Source organism: Phycodurus eques, chromosome 3, assembly GCF_024500275.1.
Source record: "Phycodurus eques isolate BA_2022a chromosome 3, UOR_Pequ_1.1, whole genome shotgun sequence".
NCBI classification, from domain to species: Eukaryota; Metazoa; Chordata; class Actinopteri; order Syngnathiformes; family Syngnathidae; genus Phycodurus; species Phycodurus eques.
In genome coordinates, this window is record NC_084527.1 from 20,561,455 (window position 1) to 20,580,904 (window position 19,450).

Sequence of the window (19,450 nt, forward strand, 5' to 3'; positions counted from 1 at the left end):
CGTAAAATATGTTTTAATTTGTAATTCGTTTTACTGCGAAGGGAATCCCGGAAACGCTTCGCGTGCCGTTCGCTAACTTGGATGCTCTTTGACAGATGCTCGGCCCCGGCTGCTCCTCTTCTCGTAAGTAGCCGTCTGCAAGCAAAACGATTGGGTCACCTCGTCAACTTTTGTCCAATTCGAACGTGGAGTTTTGTCAGAGTTGACCGTTTGCTTCATCGTTGGAGGCGAAAGGAATCCCCACACGTAAGGGCTGCTACTTCTGCCCTTAGCGAAAAAGAACGATATCTCTTAATATTAGCCTGTCAAATACCAACGTTCTGTCATTATTGTTTCTATTTCTATTTTATGTAATACAACCGCCTCCTCGTGTGCTGTTATCATAAAACAATTGTTTTATCCATAAATACCCAGGACTGTATTTTATTTGTCTGGGTCCCGCCTCTAATGAGCATTCGACAATTCACAGGCAGCTATGTTGAATGATGGACGGCCCCCCAGCCAATCAGAGCCCACTGTGGGCGGGCCAATGTAGTTCCGTCACGGCTTCCGAGCAGGGACTTCTCTACGGTCCTCGAACCGATTTACAGCATCTCACTCTGGGCGCGCCTTCCGAGCAGACACGCTCGTGTTCTCCACCTGGACCAACGTCACTGTGGACCCCTCACGGCGATCATCCGGCAGGTTCTGGCCCAGCCATCACGCCCACCTACGCAGATGGAACCCAGCAGGTTGGCACACAAGTTATGTTTCGATTCGTCACCTTCCTTAATTGACGGCCAAAGTGTTTTTTTTGTTTTGTTTTGTTTTTTTGACAAAATTGAAATCATCTCCGCATGATACTGGTCACCTCTGCTAAACTCGCCTACATCCCCAGATGAACAGATTGTACAATTATATTCCTAGAACAAAATCTATATTACAAAATTCCATCCATTTCCATACTACGCATTCCATCACTAGGCAGTTAGCCTATCCCAGCTAGCTGCGGGCAGGAGGCAGGGTACACCCTGAACTGGTCGCCAGCCAATCGCAGGGCACATTCAAACAAACAACCATTCGCACACACATTCACACTTCCGGTCAATTTTGAGTTTCCAATTAATCTGATCACCTTTTTTGCCAGTGGATCAAAGTCTTTTGTTAGTTTTGTTGTGGCAATTCTCAGAACGCATCTGAGGTGTTCATCACTCAGCTGGGATCTGTAGGATGTTTTGTTGGTGTTCATCACACTAAAGGTCTGTTGACACACATGTAGAGCCAAACACCACCAGCATCCTCTGTGCCATTCTCCGGAAAAGTGTGAAAAGAATGTCAGATCAAGTGATAAGGCCGAAACTTGAAATTGAGGGCGTTATGTATTAGTGGCTATGCCCTTCAGATAGGATGTGACCTAGAGATACAAGACAAATTGTGGAAGTAGCTAGACGAAGTAGTTCTGGGCATCCCAGACTGAGAGAGGCTTGTGATTGGTTCAGATTGTCATGAACATGTTGGTAAAGGAAACAGGGGTGATGAAGACGTGATGAGTAAGTTTGGCATCCAGGAAAGGAACTTGGAGGGACAGATGGTGGTAGACTTTACCAAAAGGATGGAAATGGCTGAAACAAACACTTTTTTCCAGAAGAGGCATGAACACACGGTGACCTACAAAAGTGGAGGTAGAAGCATGCAGTTGGATTATGTCTTGTGCAGACAATGTAATTTAAAGGACGTTATTGACCGTAAGGTAGTGGTAGAGGAGAGTGTGGCTCGACAGTATAGGATGGTGGGGGGTAAAATGACGCTGGTGGTGAGAAGGAAGATTAAGAAGACAAAGACAGAGCAAAGAACCATGTGTTGGAAGCTGAGAAAGGAAGAGTGTTGTGTGACTTTTCAAGAAGAGGTGAGTCAGGCTCTTGTTGGGGAGGAGGAGCTTCCAGTAGACTGGACCACTAGAGCCAAGGTGAACAGAGACAAAGGCAGGAGCATAGTTGTTGTATGTGGAAAATAGTTCCCTGAATATACAGAATTTGGGAAAGATATGGAAGTTTGAATGGTTTCAATTTGTTCAGAAATTTGGAAGGAGGAGGTAAATATGTAAAATGTCTGCATTAATTTGGGACTGCCATCCATCCATCCATCCATCCATCCATCCAACAGCTCAAGCAGGGAAACCCAGACTAGCTCCTTCTTTACCACGACAAACTGACATAATTTGGGACTGTTTTCATGTAAAATGTGCAATAATGAAAATGTGGGAATTTTCGGAATAGTTTTTTTTGTGTAGAATTGTGGGGAATCTGAGAGTTTGGGGACTATGGTATGGAAGCTTTTCAGAATTTTGTGAATATTTGGATGTTCAAATGGGTTTAATCAGTTGAGAAATGTGGAAGGAGTTGAATGTAAAAAAAAAAAAAAAAAAAGTGGGTACAAGAATAAAAAACAATTTTGGGTGTAGAATTACATATGAATGTTCTTCAGCATTCACAAAAGATATATTTTTGAATAAAAGACACTGGATTTCAAAAAATTGCCTAAAAAGAATATTTCCTGCAAAATGTAATGCTAAAAGCAGCAACACAGCCAAAATGAATGCAAAAAAAATAGATACAAATGTACAAAAATGCCTGAGGGGGGGCATGAGAGTTAAAATTATTTTTGGGAAATATTTGAGCTTTACGCTTTGTCTTTCTACTGTACAGATATCCCCATCCTCGGAGTCTCGTTACGGACTGGACCCAGCGCTGCTTCCCAGCGCCGTTAAGTATTTTTACTTGACTTTGTTTTTTTAATGATGATAGCGTGCTAACTCATCTGTGACTTCGTTTAGGTTCAAGTGATGGCGGACGACAGGGCTGAGTGGGAAGGGAAGGTTTTTGTCTCTGAGCCTTTCGGTTCACCGCCTCCTTTGGCAACCACTTCCTGCATCATGGAGGACAGAGGTAACAACTTGGACTATGAAGCACCATTTCTATCCTCACTCTCAAAATTCTCCTTCTACAAAGGTCGAACAGTGAACCCGTTTATTGCGAGAGATATGTTTCAGACCCAGTAGGGACAAATCTGCAATATAGAGACCATATAAAAAGCATTTGTTTAATAGTTGCATTTACACTTATTAAAAGACACTTTTTAAAGTATTCCTTGGCAGTGTTGCCAAAGTTACCTTGAAAAAGTAACTTAGTTACTTTACTTCAGCTTAAAAGTAACTTAGTTACTTTGCTGAATACTTGATTTCAAAAGTAATGTAAGTTAGAAAAAAGTAAGTTTTTAGTTACTTTCAGCAGCTGCCAAGTGGCAGGAATATCACTTATCCACAGTACAAAAAAAGCATTAGCTTAACCGTACCCATTACTTGGTAATGTACGTACGCTATACAAGTTTGATGCGAAGAGCGAGAAAACGGAAATTGTGCATTTCTTTGAGGTTTACGGTAAAAGATACACATAAAACAAAAGAGAATTAAACATTGTACATTTTAACACTGATAACCAATCATGTAATTTGGTCTGACGAAAGTCCGCTAGCCTCATGTTAATATACAATCTATTGCCAAAGTATTCGCTCACCTGCCTTGACTCAGATATGAATTTAAGTGATATACCATTCTTTAATCTATAGGGTTTCATATGACATCGGTCCACTCTTTGCAGCTATAAGATCTTAAACTCTTGTTGGAAGGCTTTCAACAAGGGTTAGGAGTGAGTTTATGGTAATTTGACCATTTTTCAGGGAGCATATTTGTGAGGTTACACACTGAAGTTGGATGATAAGGTGCTGCTCTCAGTCTCCACTTTAATTCATCCCAAAGTGTTCTATAGGGTTGAGGTCAGGATTGTGCAGGCCAGTCAAGTTCATCCACATCAAACGGTTTCATCCATGTCTTTATGAACCTTGATTTGTGGACTGATGCACAGTCATGTGGGAACAGGAAGGGACCATCTCCAAACTGTTCCCACAAAGTTGGGAAATATTAGGTCCAAATACTGTTTATAAGCCCCTGAGCTCCAGTGAAAGGAACTCTGAATGCTTCAACATACCAAGAGATTACACAATGCACAAAGCAAGGTCCATAAAGACATGGACGAGGGAGTTTGGTGTGGATGAACTTGACGAGCCTGCACAAAGTCCTGACACAGACCTGGTAGAGCACTTTTGGAATGAATTAGAGTGCAGACTGAGAGCCAGGCCTTCTTGTACAACAGCACTGTGTGACCTCACAAATGCGCTTCTGGAAGAAGGGTCAACAATTCCCTACACACACTCCTGAACCTTGTGGAAAGCCCTTTCAGAAGAGTTAAAGCTGTTATAGCTGTAAAAGGTGGGCCGATGTCATATTAAACCCTGTGGATTAAGACGGGAATGTCACTTCAGATCATCCGTGAGTCAAGGCAGGTGAGCAAATACTTCTGGCAATATAGTGTACAAAGAGAGCATACAACAAGGCTCTCTCTGCTCTTTGGGAACGACGACTATTACTGGAGTTCAGTAGGAAACCGTCTCTGCCTCTTCTTTTGCTGTTAATTTTTCTGCAGTTCGCTGTCATGAAAAATAGTGAATCCAAGTGTGTAATGATGTCATGGTCCATTCAGGCAGTGCCAGCCCCCGTGCCATCCGTTGTACCACATACTGCTTCCCTCAGGACGGTCCTACCGCCCTACTGGTCCGCCTGCCCCTGGCCGCTCTTGTTACGCCTCTGGCCAGACCAGACCCACTGGAGGTGAGTTTTGAGTTGAAGAGTTCCAACGCAAAAGCAGACAGCAGGCATCTCAATATTTTTTTATTTGTTATTTTTTTTGTGAATTTAGTAAATTACTTTTTCTATTTCTGGTTTCCAGGTTAAAGTAGGGCTGCACAATTATGACCAAAATGATGATCATTTCATCATTATTTTGATCAATATTGTAATCACAATTATTAATCACATTTATTCATCATGTTAGGGAAAACATCTGTATTTTTATTGCACTACTTTTAAACAAACAATATGTCATTTTCAGTGCAAAATAAAACTTCAAAATAAATTGATTATCATTGTAAAATAAATGATAAAAAAATAATAGTAAAACGTAATTATTACTTGAGTAGTTTTTTCACTGAGTATTTTCTTACTCTTACTCAAGTAATTATTTGGAGGACTACTTTTTACTTTTACTTGAGTCATATTATTCTAGAAGTCACTGAATGTGTAGTGGCCAAAAACGTGATCATGATTAAGATTCAATTAATTGTGCAGCTCTATGTTAATGCTAAGATATATTTTTAAAATTTAAGGTATTCTAAGTTAATATAAATTACGCAATTAAATTTGGAAAAAAAAATAATCTCACTTTTATTGAAAAATACTTTTAAAGAGTTCTTTAATGTCATTTCATTGTAAAACCAGACAATTAAAAGAAAGCAATTTTCTTCTAAAACGGGCAAGTAAAAAATGTTCACTTAATTATAAACTTTCACTAATAAGATGACGGTACCTGGAAAGAAGTTACAGACATACAAGGAAAGACACAGTACAAATTAAGCCAACATTTTGGATTTAACCATTTTTTGGATTGTTAAGGATATGGAATACATGCTTAATCAGCTTTCCATACATGGAGCTTCATTGATGTCTCGTTTCCAGAAGCGTCTGCCAGTGGTCATGGAGGACACCTGCGTGTCTGGATGTCGCTGGTGCAGAGCGTCCATGTGTCCCGCCATGAGCTGGCAAGACTGCGGGGAGAGATTCCGCTGCCCATTTTGTGATAAGCTCACCGAAGGTAGTGCTGAACTCTGGCAAAGGTTCAGCTACAATGGTGCCCCAACTTATTTTTTCGGGTTACAAGCCTTCGCTTGATTGATTTAAAAAAAAATATATATATATATATTTTTTATTGCTTCTTGTTGTGAGCCAAAATTTGAGGTACGAGGCAAGCTTCAGATACGCCCCCGCTCGTGTGATCTGAAAAAAGAAATGTAGCAATTAAGTGACCCTAATGCCCTCGCTTGTGGGCAAGTAGACCCACAGTCGTCGATACGCTTTGAGGCGTTTATTGAACAGCAATAAAGCAAAATGCAAAATGGTTGCCAGTCAGGGACCTGGAAACCATAGTAATAGGATGGGTGTGGGTATTCACATTTTTACATTTCTCTTGGCTTGACTCCTGGGGCTGTATTGTAAAAACATGTCGCTGATGGCGTAGTGGTGCATTCGGCTGACTTTGGTGCAGGTAGCGTGGCGTTCAGTTCCCACTCAGTGACGGTGTTAATGTGAGTGCAAGTGGTTGTTCGTGTCTTTGTGTGCCCTGCTGCTGACTGGCGACCAGATCAGGGTGTAGTCTGCCTTTCACCCAAAGTCAGCTCCAGCACCCTGCGACCCTGAACACGATAAGCGGTATTGAGAATGGATGGATAGATGTAAAAATATAATAATAGAAAATGTTAAAAAAATAAACACATTTTCTCAAGTGTGGCGGCATCTCCAAAACTTGGTCGCAACTCAAATTTTAGCTTGAAACACAAAGCAAATAATCGATCATATGATGACTCGTAACTTGAAGAACCTTTAGTTCAAGGTACCACAGTACTGGTTCTTACAAGTCAACTTTTATCTTCAAGGCAGTGTTCTTCTGTCCTCTGCAGTGCCGTGGCAACCCTACCAGCCTACAAACGGGGTGGATGGCTCCCGACTTGATTGGGAGCAGAGGCCTGAGCTCAACATGGGCTCCTACGAAATCCTCCATGCCCTCAAGGTGCCGTTCATGCCCTCTTTATTCAATGCTTAAATTGAGCAAGATTCAATTTTGTAGGAATGCCTATCATGAGTAGACCCACAAAAAAGTCTCAAAAACACATGTCCGAAAAGACACAGTAAGTCTGCTGTTCTGGTTTGAAGCAGCCATTTTGGGTGATTTTGGCCACAAGCTCTTTCCACCGGAATAGATCAGAAATTCAGCTCCCAAAGACAGTTTCACATGGCAATATGGAAGTTGGTAGGCATGTCTATCATGAGTAGACCCACAAAAGGTCTGAAATAGCCATGCCCAAAAACACTCATGAAGTTTGCCATTTTGGTTTGAAGTGGCCATCACAGGGCCATTATTTCAATTTCCAGGTCTATTCAAAGATGAACACGCCTTAAAAATTCAGCCTGGGTTTCATGGAGCAACATTTTAGACATGTCTATCATGAGGGGACCCACAAAAAAAGTACCACAAAGCCATCCCTGGAATAACACCGGAAGTCTGCCATTTTGGCTTGAAGCAACCGTTGTAGGGACATTTATTTGACCACCATTTACAGGGGATCCTATCTAGAAATGGTATCTGATTGATACAAAATTTGAACCACGTAGAAAAGACAGATGGGCGATGTTATGAATATTTTGAGTTTTTGTCATTGCGTGTGGGGCGGAACATCGCGCCAAAGTTGGATGCTTACTTGCTGTAAAACACTAAACCCTTAATAACTGAACCCCAGAGGTCAGATCTCGACAAAGACAAGATTCATAGGGGTTATTTTTTAGATGTAAAATCGCTAATAATAAATAACAATAAACATTTGTTCTGTGTTTTTTCCGTGTGTACGCACCAGGGTGAAGCAGCGGTGCTGCTTCTCGCCATTGATGTGTCGACAGCTGCGCTGAGAAGTGGCTATTTGCAATTTGTAATGCAACAAATACACACTCTGCTTGCCTCGCTGCACAGGTAAAAAACACACACACACAATCATGAAAAACACACATTAACCGCTAATTTGTCACAGAGATGTCCACGTGGGCCTGCTGACATACGACAGCAGAATTCAGCTGTACGACCTCAGCCCTGCTCTGTCCCGCCCGCACATGCTAGTCATGGCGGAGAGGTCGGAGGAGCTGCAACTTCCTGTCAGGGAGGGGCTAGTGCTCCCTCTACGGGACTGCATGGACAGCGTCGCCAGGTAAAACAAATACCAAAACTAAACAACAGAAACTAAACCGAAAAGGCAGAACTAAACAGAAACATAAACTAAACTAACAAGCTAAAAAAACTGAAATAAAGTACTGCTAAGTCAACAGGTCAAAGAAGGACTGGAGAGGAGAGAACTTTTACTAATACTGTACTAGTAATAGTGCTATTTCTAATGAGAATTGATCAAATGCTAACATGCTATCAGTTGGTAGACTATGATACAACAACATAGCAAGCTGAGTAGAGAAAGTGCAGACTGAGGTCGATTTATTGTAAAATCTTGCCCTGTAATGGAATTGATCAAATGCTAACATGCTAATAGTTGTTTGGTCCTGTGTAGCGTGTTGCAGCACATTCCCCAGTTAAGTCCAGAGTGTGACGACTCGGCCGTCATCCCCGTGGAGCTTCCGGTTAAAGCGGGACTGACCATCCTCCAGACGCTGGGCTGTCCCGGCAAGCTGCTGGTCTTCCACGCGTCTCCGCTCGTAGAAACGGACCAACCTTCCGCAGGCATCTTCGGGGCCAGCAAGCCAAAAGTAAGGCAAGGACCCTATTGATTTTTTGGGGATGGAGTCAAGATGGCTTACTGTACGTAAATCAAAACAGCTACTTCCCCTCTCAGTCCATCTTCCAGCCACCAGAGGGAGCCGTCTCATTGGCTGAGGCTTGTGTTCGTCAGGGCTGTGGCATTCACCTGTTTGTACTCTCCCCGCAAAATGTGGGCGGGGCTTGGCCGGGCCACGTTCCCTATCTGACGGGTGGCGCACTGTATGCCTATGACCACTTGCAGGTACCGCAGAAGTTATTGTTCAAATGCTAACAAACAGCAAGCTAGCAACCTGAGTAGAGAAAGCACTGCGGCTGATTTACTAGGGTTTCACATCTTATCCTGTATTCAAGTACTATTTTTAATCGGAATTTATCAAATGCTAACATGGTAGCAATTGGTCCGATAACATATAACTAGACAGCAAACCGAGTAGAGAAAGCAGTGAGACCGATTTAAGGTTTTGTATGTTGGCCTGTATTCAAGTACTAATTGTAATGAAATTTCTAAAATGTGTGAGCAGTTGCTTGACGAACATGTATGTGTTCATCTACAGGGGGATTGGGACCGGGAGCGCTTCTGCCGAAATCTGAGGCGCATAGTGGAAGCTGATGTCGGCTACAAGGCAGAGCTTAGCCTGTTTGTTAGCAAAGGTTAGACTTGGAACCTCAACCCAACTCAATCCCTTACAAAATACCCACAATGCAACACTGTCGCCAGGCATGCGCGTTTCCGGCTGCTATGGACTCTTTGTGCCCAAGCCGAGCCCCAGCCAGGTCACTATGGCGATGCTGGACTGGCAAACAACACTGGCAATTGAAGTTGTGCACGACGCCGGTGTTCTGGACGAGATGCGAGGTGTGGCCATACAGGTACAGCACACTGGTGGTGGTCTGTGTTTTGCTTTTTCTTTGGCTTTTTTTGGCCACTCTTATGCCCTAAAGAAGGAGCTACTGCCAAGAAGTCATGTGAAGTACATTCAAAGATTACTTGTTATCAAAGTTAAGCTTGACTGTGTTGTTTTATTAAATTTAATTTCTCATGAGAATTCCTCAAATGCTAACACGCTAACAGTTAATATGCTAAGATATAGCAAGATAGCAACCTGAGGATAGAAAATGGTCAGACAGATTAATAAAGATTTAATATCTAGCCCTGTTGTTGGGTACATTTCAATTGGGAGTTGATAAATTGCTAACGTGCTAACATATAGTAATATAGTGACCTGAGTGAACCAAGTGCTGAGGCTGATAGGTAGATAAGATTTTAGATGGTTTCCCATAGTCTGGTAATATTTAAAATATGAATTGATCAAATGCTAACATGCTAACAGTTTGTATGCTAACATATAGCAAGAGTGTGTTATTGGTACTATTTAAAATGAAAATTGATCAAATGCTAACAGTCGTTATGGTACTTTTTTTCGTGTTAGCTGGTGATTTGTTTTTTCTTTAGCTTTGTCTGCTTATTTTCAGGCTGTCTTGGCATACACCACAGAAACAGGCGAGCGGAGATCCAGGGTCCACACGGTGATGATGCGATGCTCGCGCCACCTGCAGGACACTTTCCGCCAGTACCAGGCACAGACGCTGCTGGCTTTCTACTGCAAAAAGAGTAAGGAAGGCACAAAAACAAGAAGACGGGGTGTTCCAACTCTTTCAGACTGTTGAAATAGGGATGCCGGCCTTAAAAAGTTTATCAAAAAAACTTTGCAAACTGTGATGTATGTTGGGCTGAAATGATTAATTCAATAACTCGAATAGGGATTTGAAAACTGTGACGCATGTAGAGCTGAAAGGATTAATGGAATAATTTGATTACAAAAAAGTCAAAGCAAAATCCCTGCCTCAAAGCTTTGTTGTGATCATTTTTCCACACGGACTAATGTAACTCCAGACTCACACACCACTCCGTGTAGAAGTAGGTTGGAGGGATGACAACTCAAGGTATCATCCATCCATTTTCTAAGCCGCTTCTCCTCACTAGGGTCGCGGGCGTGCTGGAGCCTATCCCTGCTATCATCGGGCAGGAGGCGGAGTACACCCTGAACTGGTTGCCAGCCAATCGCAGGGCACATAAAACCAAACAATCATTCGCACTCAAATTCACACATACGGGCAATTTAGAGTCACCAATTAATGCATGTTTTTGGGATGTGGGTGGAAACCGGTGTGCCCGGAGAACTCAATGTATCAATTTTTGCTAATTTAATATCATTAGAATGTATTCTAATGCCCTCACAAGTGGTCAAGGATAGTCACAGCTGCCGGTGACTTAATTGAACAAAAAAGTAAATTCATAGATTTTCCGTACCGCTTATCCTCGCTAGGGTTGCGGGCGTGCTGGAGCCTATTGTTGGAGAGTTTGCGCCAATTGCCTGTTACCCAGGACCCGAGGCCCAAATTGATAAACCGTTGCCAAACTCACCATTGCATGTTCATTTTTCTCTGAAATGGTCATTAACACTAATTAAGAAACTTACACAAGATTGCAATTTCTTCCGTCTTTTTATCTCAGAGTTCAGTAAAAGTACAGAGTTACAGAATTCTGGGCTGTTTTCGCTCTCTCCCTGAAGCTGACGTCTTACCTGCGCCGCAGGGAGGCAAAAAAGAGCGCTTTTCTCTCTTAGCCCTTATAATTTCAAGAGTAGATGACAATACAAGTGCAGGAGGGGCAAGTCATCCTCGCGTGGTTCCATTTTATCCTTGTTCTCCGTCCTTCGCCCTTATCTGGGTGTCCTCTGATGGCGCCATCCTGTGACAAATAAACCACACAACCACTGAGCTCCCCAATGCCAAGGTTACTTTCAGGCCACATCTAGTTTTAAGCAAGCAGTACTAAATAAAAAATATATGGATAATATAACACTATCCCAGCTGACTCTGGGCGAGAGGCGGGGTACACTGTGAAGTGGTCGCTAACCAATCGCAGGGCACACATAAACAAACAACCATTCACACCTATGGCCAATTTAGAGTCTTCAATTAACCTACTGTGCATGTGTTCGGGATATGGGAGGAAACCGGAATACCTGGAGAAAAGGCACGCAGGCACGGGGAGAACATGCAAACTCCACACAGGTGAGGACGGATTTGAACCCGGGTTCTCAAAACTGTGAGGCGAATGTGCTAACCAGTCGTCCACCGTCGTCCATCTTGGCGCACACTCAAAACTGAAGATCAGTATTTAAAAAAAATTCTAATTTTAATCTTATTGTATTTATATTTTCACAAGTCTTGGACTTTTTAGGCTAATCTGGGACCTTGGGCATTTAATTTCATGCCATATCATGTGTAAATGTATGTTGGTATGACAATAAAATTCATTGAATCCTTGAAAAAAAATAAAAACAATAAGCACGTTCATGCACGAGCTGTTATGGCCACAACTGATCCCAACATGTAGACTGGCTAACGGTTAGCCAGTTGACAGCCAGCAGCTCACCTTAGCTCACGACAGCCAACTCTACACTTTCTTTCGCTGACTCCCATGTCAATCATCAGGCCAGGCCCCACTTTTTAAGGCTACGCACACTCAAATAAACACAGATATAGTGTCGAATGTGAGGACAGCGACCTCAAGTGGACAACAATTATTTTTGTACCTTACATGCACATTTTGTTGTTTAATAATGCAAAATACTTTTTATCCGATTAATAAATGGGATATTCGTGAAAATTTTAGATTCTAAAAATGTTTGATAGTTGCACCCTAGACGCGTGCAACCCTATAGGTGAGCAAGTGCCCTCCATGGGGTACGTGATATTTAAAAGTGGCAATGGTAGTGTGGTATAATAAGTACATATTACATTGACTGTAAACAGGGTATATTTTCCCTCCGTTTTCAGTGTACTGTGTAGTTTTGGAGCGCCCCCTGCAAGATCTACGTGAGGAGCTTCAGAGGGATCTGACGGAGGCGTTGGCGTCCTACCGCCGTCACGGTTGCTCCGCTTCGGCGTGGGTTTCCTCAGGCCAGCTGGTTCTGCCTCGGGGTCTGCGAGCTCTGCCCGTCTATGTCAACAGTCTGAGAAAGAGCGATGTGCTGCTGCCTTGCCTGCGCACCTCTGTGCATCGCCGGCTGAGGCTGCGCTGCCGGGTGCTCGGCTTGGACGCCGCAGCCTGCGCCATGCACTTCTACCCCATGCTGATGCCTCTGGTACGTACTCATGCAAAAGCAGGAAAAAGCCAAAGTAAAAGCCAAACACACTAGTGAAATTAAACCTTGCTGAAGTGGCCATTTGAACATCACAGTAAGGACCGTTCAAGTATTTATACTTATTCTTTTTAATACATATTTTATTGATTTGTGTAATTCATTTGTTAATTCCCTTATTGTAAATTATTAAATACAAAAATGTAAGTGAAATAAACAATTTTACATTGTATTTTATTAAATCAGCGGTTATCCGATCATAATTAGATTACGTGTGTTAAGTGTTTTAGAAATATGCATACATTATTTAATCTATTAAAATAAAGTAGTTTACATGTACTTAAAATACAAACATATTTTATTATTAAAATGAACAGTTTTAGTAAAGTAAAAAAGACAGTAAAACAAATATCAGTAAAAGAAATCATTTTACATTTTATTTAATTCCATAATTGGTTAATTAATAATGACTAAATGAATTACCAGTATAAATAATACAAATAACAAATGAGAATTAATTATTTCATTAATAAAATAAGATGCTTGGCATAAAATATAAAGATATTAATAAAATAACCAACTTTGTTTGATCAATATTTTTTTATGAATTATTAAATGAATTAGTAAAAAATGAAAAATAATTTTGTTAAATAATTTTAAATAAAATAAAAAAACGTTTTAGTCAAATTTTTATTTGATTTGTTGGCAAGTATTGAAGTATTTTTGAATTAAAATTATTAATAATAAGATAAAAATTAACAAATTATTATTTTACTTTTTTCATATCACACAAAATACCCGAGGCAAAAAAAAAGCCAAAGAAAAAGCAAACATACGGTGAGTTGAATTTTCACGAGATTTCCTATTTCGCGTGTGATGACGATTTGCACTGTGCTTCCGTCTGTGTCATTATACATTCCATTTCCTGCCCTTTGGTTATTGTGACTAATTTCCTCTTTTGGCAACAAAACAACAACCTGAAAAAGCCTAAGAAAAAGCAAAAACAATTCATTTTATCGCTTTCAGCCACTGTCGCGCGCCGGAAATGTGAAGGAGGAGGAGGAGGGGGCTCTGCGTTGTTCCGCCGCCAGCCTGCGTCCGGGTAGGATGTATTTGCTGCATGCCCCCAACACCCTCCTGCTCTGGGTGGGCGCCTGCGTCCCAGCATGCACTTTGGTGGAGCTCTTCAACGTGAGATGCTTAATGTCCCTGCCCTCTGGAGAGGTAACCTGTTTTTTCTGTTCACTACAACTTAAAATAATATTTGTTTTCTGTTTAAGAGAGCGGGAGAACATTTGCAACTTTTTATTAAAAATTATACTACATTTGGATGTAAAATTACCCTAAAATGCACTCTTCAAACAAAAACGCAGGCTTCGTGTTTCTTTTCAGGCATGGGTTCTTGAGACTTTTTTTGTGGGTTCTCCCTATGATAGACTACCAAATTTTATGTTGCTATCTGATCCTCTTCAGAGGCTGAATTTTAAAATATTCTGGTAGTCTTTGACGGACCCCTAGAGATGACCAAAATGAGACTAAAATAGTTGCTTCAGACAAAAATGTTAGACTTCCTGTGTCTTTTCAGGCATGGCTACTTTTTTGTAGGTCTACTCATGATTAGAGTTGGGCATCGAGAATTGATAACCGATTGGAACCAGGACTAACGTTCCAGTTCTCCCGGAATCGTTCAAATGTAAAAATTTCAGTTCCCAGTTTCGATACCCACAGTCCGCCGACCCTGAAGAAGTGCCGAAAACCAATGAAGAAGAACGAGCACGAAGAAGTGCTTGTCCCCAAAGGCAGCAGCGAACAAAAGTCTGTCTTAACTTTGTTAAAATGAATGACCAGTCGCCTCAGTGCAACACTTGGAATAAGATTATATTGTGCAAAGGAAGGAGGCTCATCTTCAGTGCTGGAAAGATTAGTTTGGAAATGTCGTTGATTGCAATTACAAGTTACACTGTTGAAAATACGAATCATTTAATAACTTTTTCAGTGACTTTCTTCAAGTAACATAACTAATTACATTTGATTACATTTTGATTACTTCGACCCTCGGATGTTTCCTCTAAAAAAGTGGCTCAAAACCATCGGTCATTATTTTGAATTAACCACATATTTGTTCTTTAAACAAATAATAAACTGATAACAAAACATGATGAAATTTAAACCTAATATTTTTTTTCATTACACTGTATGTGTACAGCATTTGGAAAACCACCATAACAGGTTGACATGGTGACAAATCTGCCCATTTAGACAATATTGCTTCATATGACAAACCAGATACGTAAGGGAAAGTTCCATAAAAAGTCAAAAATTATATATATGAAACTCTTCAAAAGTCAATGGTCCTCAGTCACTTATAAATGCGTAGAAATGTTCTCACTCTGTGCACAGGTTCCGGTGCGTAACCCTTCAAAATAAACGGCTAAAATTTTTTTTATAATAATAAAAAAAACCTGACACTTGGCTTTGGTTCAGTAGGTAGATCGGGTCGTCCAGTGACCGAAAGGTAGCTGGTTTCAATCCCGGCTCCGACTGTCCGCATGTCGAAGTGTCCTTGGGCAAGACACTGAACCCTAATTTTCTCCCAGTGGGCCTGGCAGCGACCTGCATGGCAGCAGCCGCCCATTGGTGTATGAATGTGTGTGTGAATGGGAGGCTTTGTAAAGCAGTTTGGGCACTGTGATGGTGTAGATAAAGCGCTATATAAGTGCAATCCATTTAATGCAGCCCTATGGGGGGCACAAGCCAGTGCAAACTGTAGCCTGGTCCCAAGCCCGGATAAATGCAGAGGCTTGCGTCAGGAAGGGCATCCGGCTTAAAGGTTTGCCAAACAAATATGAGCGTTCATCTAAAGAATTCCATACCGGATCGGTCGTGGCCTGGGTTAACAACGTCCGCCCCCGGCGCCGTTAACCTGCAGGGTGCCGGTGGAAATTCAGCTACTGTGGGTTGAACATGAAGGAGAGGTGGAAAGTGGGTTCTTAGGCAGAAAGAGAAGAGGAAAGCACAGAGCCTGGAAATGAATGCGGGGACTTTGAATGTTGGGACTATGACAGGAAAATCTCGGGACTTGGTTGCCATGATGATTAGGAGAAAGGTTGATATATTGTGTGTCCAGGAGACCAGGTGGAAAGGCAGTAAGGCTAGAAGTTTAGGAGCTGGGTTTAAATTATTTGACCATGGTGTAGATGGGAAGAGAAATTGAGTCGGGGTTATTTTAAAGGAAGAGTTAGCTCAGAATGTCTTGGAGTTGAAAAGAGTATCAGATCAAGTGATGAGGCTGAAACTTGAAACTGAGGGTGTTATGTATAATGTGATTAGCGGCTATGCCCCACAGGTAGGATGCGACCTAGAGGTGAAAGAGAAATTTTGGAAGGAGCTAGACAAAGTAGTTCTCAGCATCCCAGACAGCGAGAGAGTCGTGTTTGGTGCAAATTGTAATAGACATGTTGGTGAAGGAAACAGGGGCGATGAAGAAGTGATGGGTAAGTACGGCATCCAGGAAAGGAACTTGGAGGGACAGATGGTGGTAAACTTTGCAAAAAGGATGGAAATGGCTGTAGTGAACATTTTTTTCCAGAAGAGGCAGGAACATAGGGTGACCTACAATAGCGGAGGTAAAACCACGCAGTTGGATTACATTTTGTGCAGACGATGAAATCTGAAGGAGGTTACAGACTGTAAGGTAATGGTAGGAGAGAGCGTGCTTAGACAGCATAGGATGGTGGGGAGTAAGATGACGCTGGTGGTGAGGAGGAAGATTAAGAAGACAAAGGCAGATCAGAGAACCATGTGGTGGAAGCTGAGAAAGGACGAGTGTGAGTGTGGCCTTTCGGGAAGAGGTGAGGCAGGCTCTCGGTGGACAGGAGGAGGCTTCCAGAAGACTGGACCACTACAGCCAAGGTGATCAGAGAGACAGACAAGAGAGTACTTGGTGTATCTTCTGGCAGGAAAGGAGAAAAGGAGACTTGGTGGTGGAACCTCACAGCGCAGGAAATCATACAAGGAAAGAGGTGAGCTAAGAAGAAGTTGGACACTGATAGGCCCGAGGAGAGGCAAAAGGAATCCATTGAGATGCAACGTAGGGCACAGGTAGAGGTGGCAAAGGCCAAACAAGAGGCATATGGTGACATGTATGCCAGGTCGGACACTAAGGAAGGAGAAAAGGATCTATACAGGTTGGCCAGACAGAGGGATTGAGATGGGAAGGATGTGCAGCGGGTTAGGGTGGTTAAGGATAGAGATGCAAATGTATTGACTGGTGCCGGTAGTGTGCTGGACAGATGAACAGAATACTTTGAGGAGTCGATGAATGAGGAAAATGAGAGAGAAGGAAGAGTAGAAGAGGTAAGTGTGGTGGACCAGGAAGTGGCAATGATTAGTATGGGGGAAGTTAGAAAGGCACTCAAGAGGATGAAAAATGGATAGGCAGTTGGTCCTGATGACATTCCTGTGGAGGTATGGAAGCATCTAGGAGCGGTGGCTGTGGAGTTTTTGACCAGCTTTTTGACCACAGAATTCTCACGGGTGAGAAGATGCCCGAGGAATGGAGGAAAAGTGTGTTTGTGCCCATTTTTAAGAACAAGGGTGATGTGCAGAGCTGTGGGAACTATAGAGGAATAAAGTTGATGAGCCACACAGTGAAGTGTGTGTGTGGAAGTGTTTGGGAAAGAGTAGTGGAGGCTAAACTCAGGACAAAAGTGAGTATTTGCAAGCAACAGTATAGTTTCATGCCTAGAAAGAGTACCACAGATGCATTATTTGCCTTGAGGATGTTGATGGAAAAGTACAGAGAAGGTCAGAAGAAGCCACATTTTGTCTTGGTGGATCTAGAGAAAACCTATGACAGAGTACCCAGGGAGGAACTCTGGTACTCCATGCAGACGTCTGGAGTGGCAGAGAAGTGTCTTCGAATAATGCAGGGCATCTATGAGGGCAGCAGAACAGTGGTGAGCTGTGCTGTAGGTGTGACAGAGGAGTTTAAGGTGGAGGTGAGACTGCATCAGGGATCAGCCTTGAAGGGGATCAAGGCTGATCCCTGATGCAGTCTGTTTGCACTGCATCACATGTTCTCCCCGTGCCTGTGTGGGTTTTCTCCGGGCACTCCGGTTTTCTCCCACATCCCAAAAACATGCATGGTAGGTTAATTGACAACTCTAAATTGCCCGTAGGTGTGAATGTGAGTGCGAATGGTTGTTTATTTATATGTGCCCTGCGATTGGCTGGCGAACCAGTTCAGGGTGTACCCCGCCTCCTGCCCGATGATAGCTGGGATAGGCTCCAGCACGCCCGCGACCCTAGTGAGGAGAAGTGGCTCAGAAAATGGATGGATGGATAGATGGCAGGAAGTACATACAGTAATTGATGTATCCACTTTTTGTGACATTTTTGTTTGTTGGTGTGCCGTGAGATTTTTCAATTGCAAAATATGTGCCTTGGCTCCATAAAGGTTGTAAATCACTTCCCTAGAGGCTCAAAAAGGCTCAGACCATTACTGGCTAACTTTGATTGTTTCCTGTGTTGTGGTGTTTGTAAAGACCAAGCTGCCTGTACTTGACACGCCCTTGTCAGTCGCTGTTCGATCCCTCGTCGACGCACTGGACTTGAAGGTCCCGTGCTTCCGCCAGGTGAGCCTGCAACTAAACACTCTAACACGTCGCGACATTTGCTTTAACAGTCGTGTGGAAATCCGCTGTTCCCGCAGTTGCTTCTGGTGAAGCAAGGCGACGCAGGTGAGGAGCTCCTGCAGCGCCACCTGGTGGAGGATAAGAGTCCCAACGGCGGCGCGTCATACGCCGACTTCCTCTACCACCTGCACGTCACCTCTGTGCGCTTACTGCACTGACCCACAAAGACAGAGTACAAACCTTTATTGAACATTGTCTATATTTATTTTCAATTCATTAATGGCTCTGTGCAAATAAACACAGTGGAAAGACTCAGGAAAAAAGGTCTGTCTGGAAGTAAATTTTTATTTGAGATGCAATTATGGCTCATAATTAACCTGTTGGCACAGTTTGGGGATTTTTTTTGTTTTTGTTTTGTCTGGTAGCTGTCATTCTATATTTGAACGCCAGAGGCTGCTAGAGAGCTGCGCCGTGGCAAGACCAGTACCTGGAGGATCCATGCCTTTCAAAATAATGTACAAATGAGGTAAGGATGATAAAATATCAAAAGTGGGTTAGGATTTCAAGACCAGGTGTGCTCTGGTGAAGACGTTAATCCGTACTTTCCTTCCTTCCTTTCATACTACTCTTGGTTCCTTACTTTCTTCCTTCACACTTTCTGGCATCCTTCTTTCCTTGCTTTGATAACATCTTAAATTCTTTCCTCTATCCTTCAGTTTCGCTTTCATACTATAATTTTCTTCCTGCCATCTTTCCTCCCTTCCTTCCATTCTATCCTGTCTATCCTTCCTTTCATACCAGCCTTAATCCCCCCCTTCCTTCCTCCTATCATCTGTCTAACCTTGCTTCCATCCTCCTTCTGTCCATTAACACATCCTTGTTTACTTCCTTTCAGCCGTCCTTCTGACTTCCATTCTTTCTTTTCCTATGTCCTTGATTTCGTAATTCCATCCATCCTTCTTACCTTCCTTTCTTCCTTCTCTCATCTGTCCCACCTTCCATACTTGCTTCTTCCCTTTATCTTTCCTTTCATTCACACCTCCATGTTTCATTCCATCCGCCCGTCCTTCTTACCTTCCCTGTTTCCTTTATTACGATCCTTTTCCTTCCTTCCATCCATCCAAGCAGCCTTCTTTCCTTCCTTTCATACCAGCCTTGATTCATGCTTTCCTTCCTAACCTTCTTTCAACCATACTACCTTTTC

The 19,450-nt window shown here is 42.5% G+C and overlaps 1 protein-coding gene across 4 annotated transcripts; it reads left to right on the forward strand.

The window, feature by feature from the left end:
• The first annotated feature begins 67 nt into the window (after nucleotides 1–67).
• si:dkey-13n15.2 (protein transport protein Sec24C) lies at nucleotides 68–18,530 on the forward strand. 4 transcript variants are annotated; one of them, XM_061672457.1, is made up of 18 exons: nucleotides 68–123; nucleotides 470–731; nucleotides 2,685–2,741; nucleotides 2,813–2,924; nucleotides 4,575–4,702; nucleotides 5,606–5,741; nucleotides 6,604–6,713; nucleotides 7,555–7,667; nucleotides 7,726–7,899; nucleotides 8,233–8,446; nucleotides 8,533–8,700; nucleotides 9,014–9,110; nucleotides 9,178–9,329; nucleotides 9,933–10,071; nucleotides 12,306–12,613; nucleotides 13,637–13,834; nucleotides 18,157–18,246; nucleotides 18,324–18,530. In XM_061672457.1, the coding sequence occupies exons 2-18, from the start codon at nucleotides 483–485 to the stop codon at nucleotides 18,462–18,464; spliced, it is 2,586 nt and encodes an 861-aa protein (XP_061528441.1). In that variant the 5' UTR covers nucleotides 68–123; nucleotides 470–482; the 3' UTR covers nucleotides 18,465–18,530. The 4 variants fall into 4 exon arrangements, with proteins under 4 accessions (XP_061528441.1, XP_061528440.1, XP_061528442.1 ...); XM_061672456.1 differs by having other exon boundaries at nucleotides 104–246; XM_061672458.1 differs by having other exon boundaries at nucleotides 104–246; nucleotides 8,251–8,446.
• The last annotated feature ends 920 nt before the right edge of the window (nucleotides 18,531–19,450 follow it).

Bases quoted from the DNA above. Each gene is read 5' to 3' on its own strand.
- si:dkey-13n15.2 (XM_061672457.1), top strand. From the start codon at position 483: ATGATGGACGGCCCCCCAGCCAATCAGAGCCCACTGTGGGCGGGCCAA. The intron at 4,703-5,605 runs GTGAGTTTTGAG...TCTCGTTTCCAG, and splicing joins CCAGACCAGACCCACTGGAG to AAGCGTCTGCCAGTGGTCAT. The intron at 12,614-13,636 runs GTACGTACTCAT...TATCGCTTTCAG, and splicing joins ACCCCATGCTGATGCCTCTG to CCACTGTCGCGCGCCGGAAA.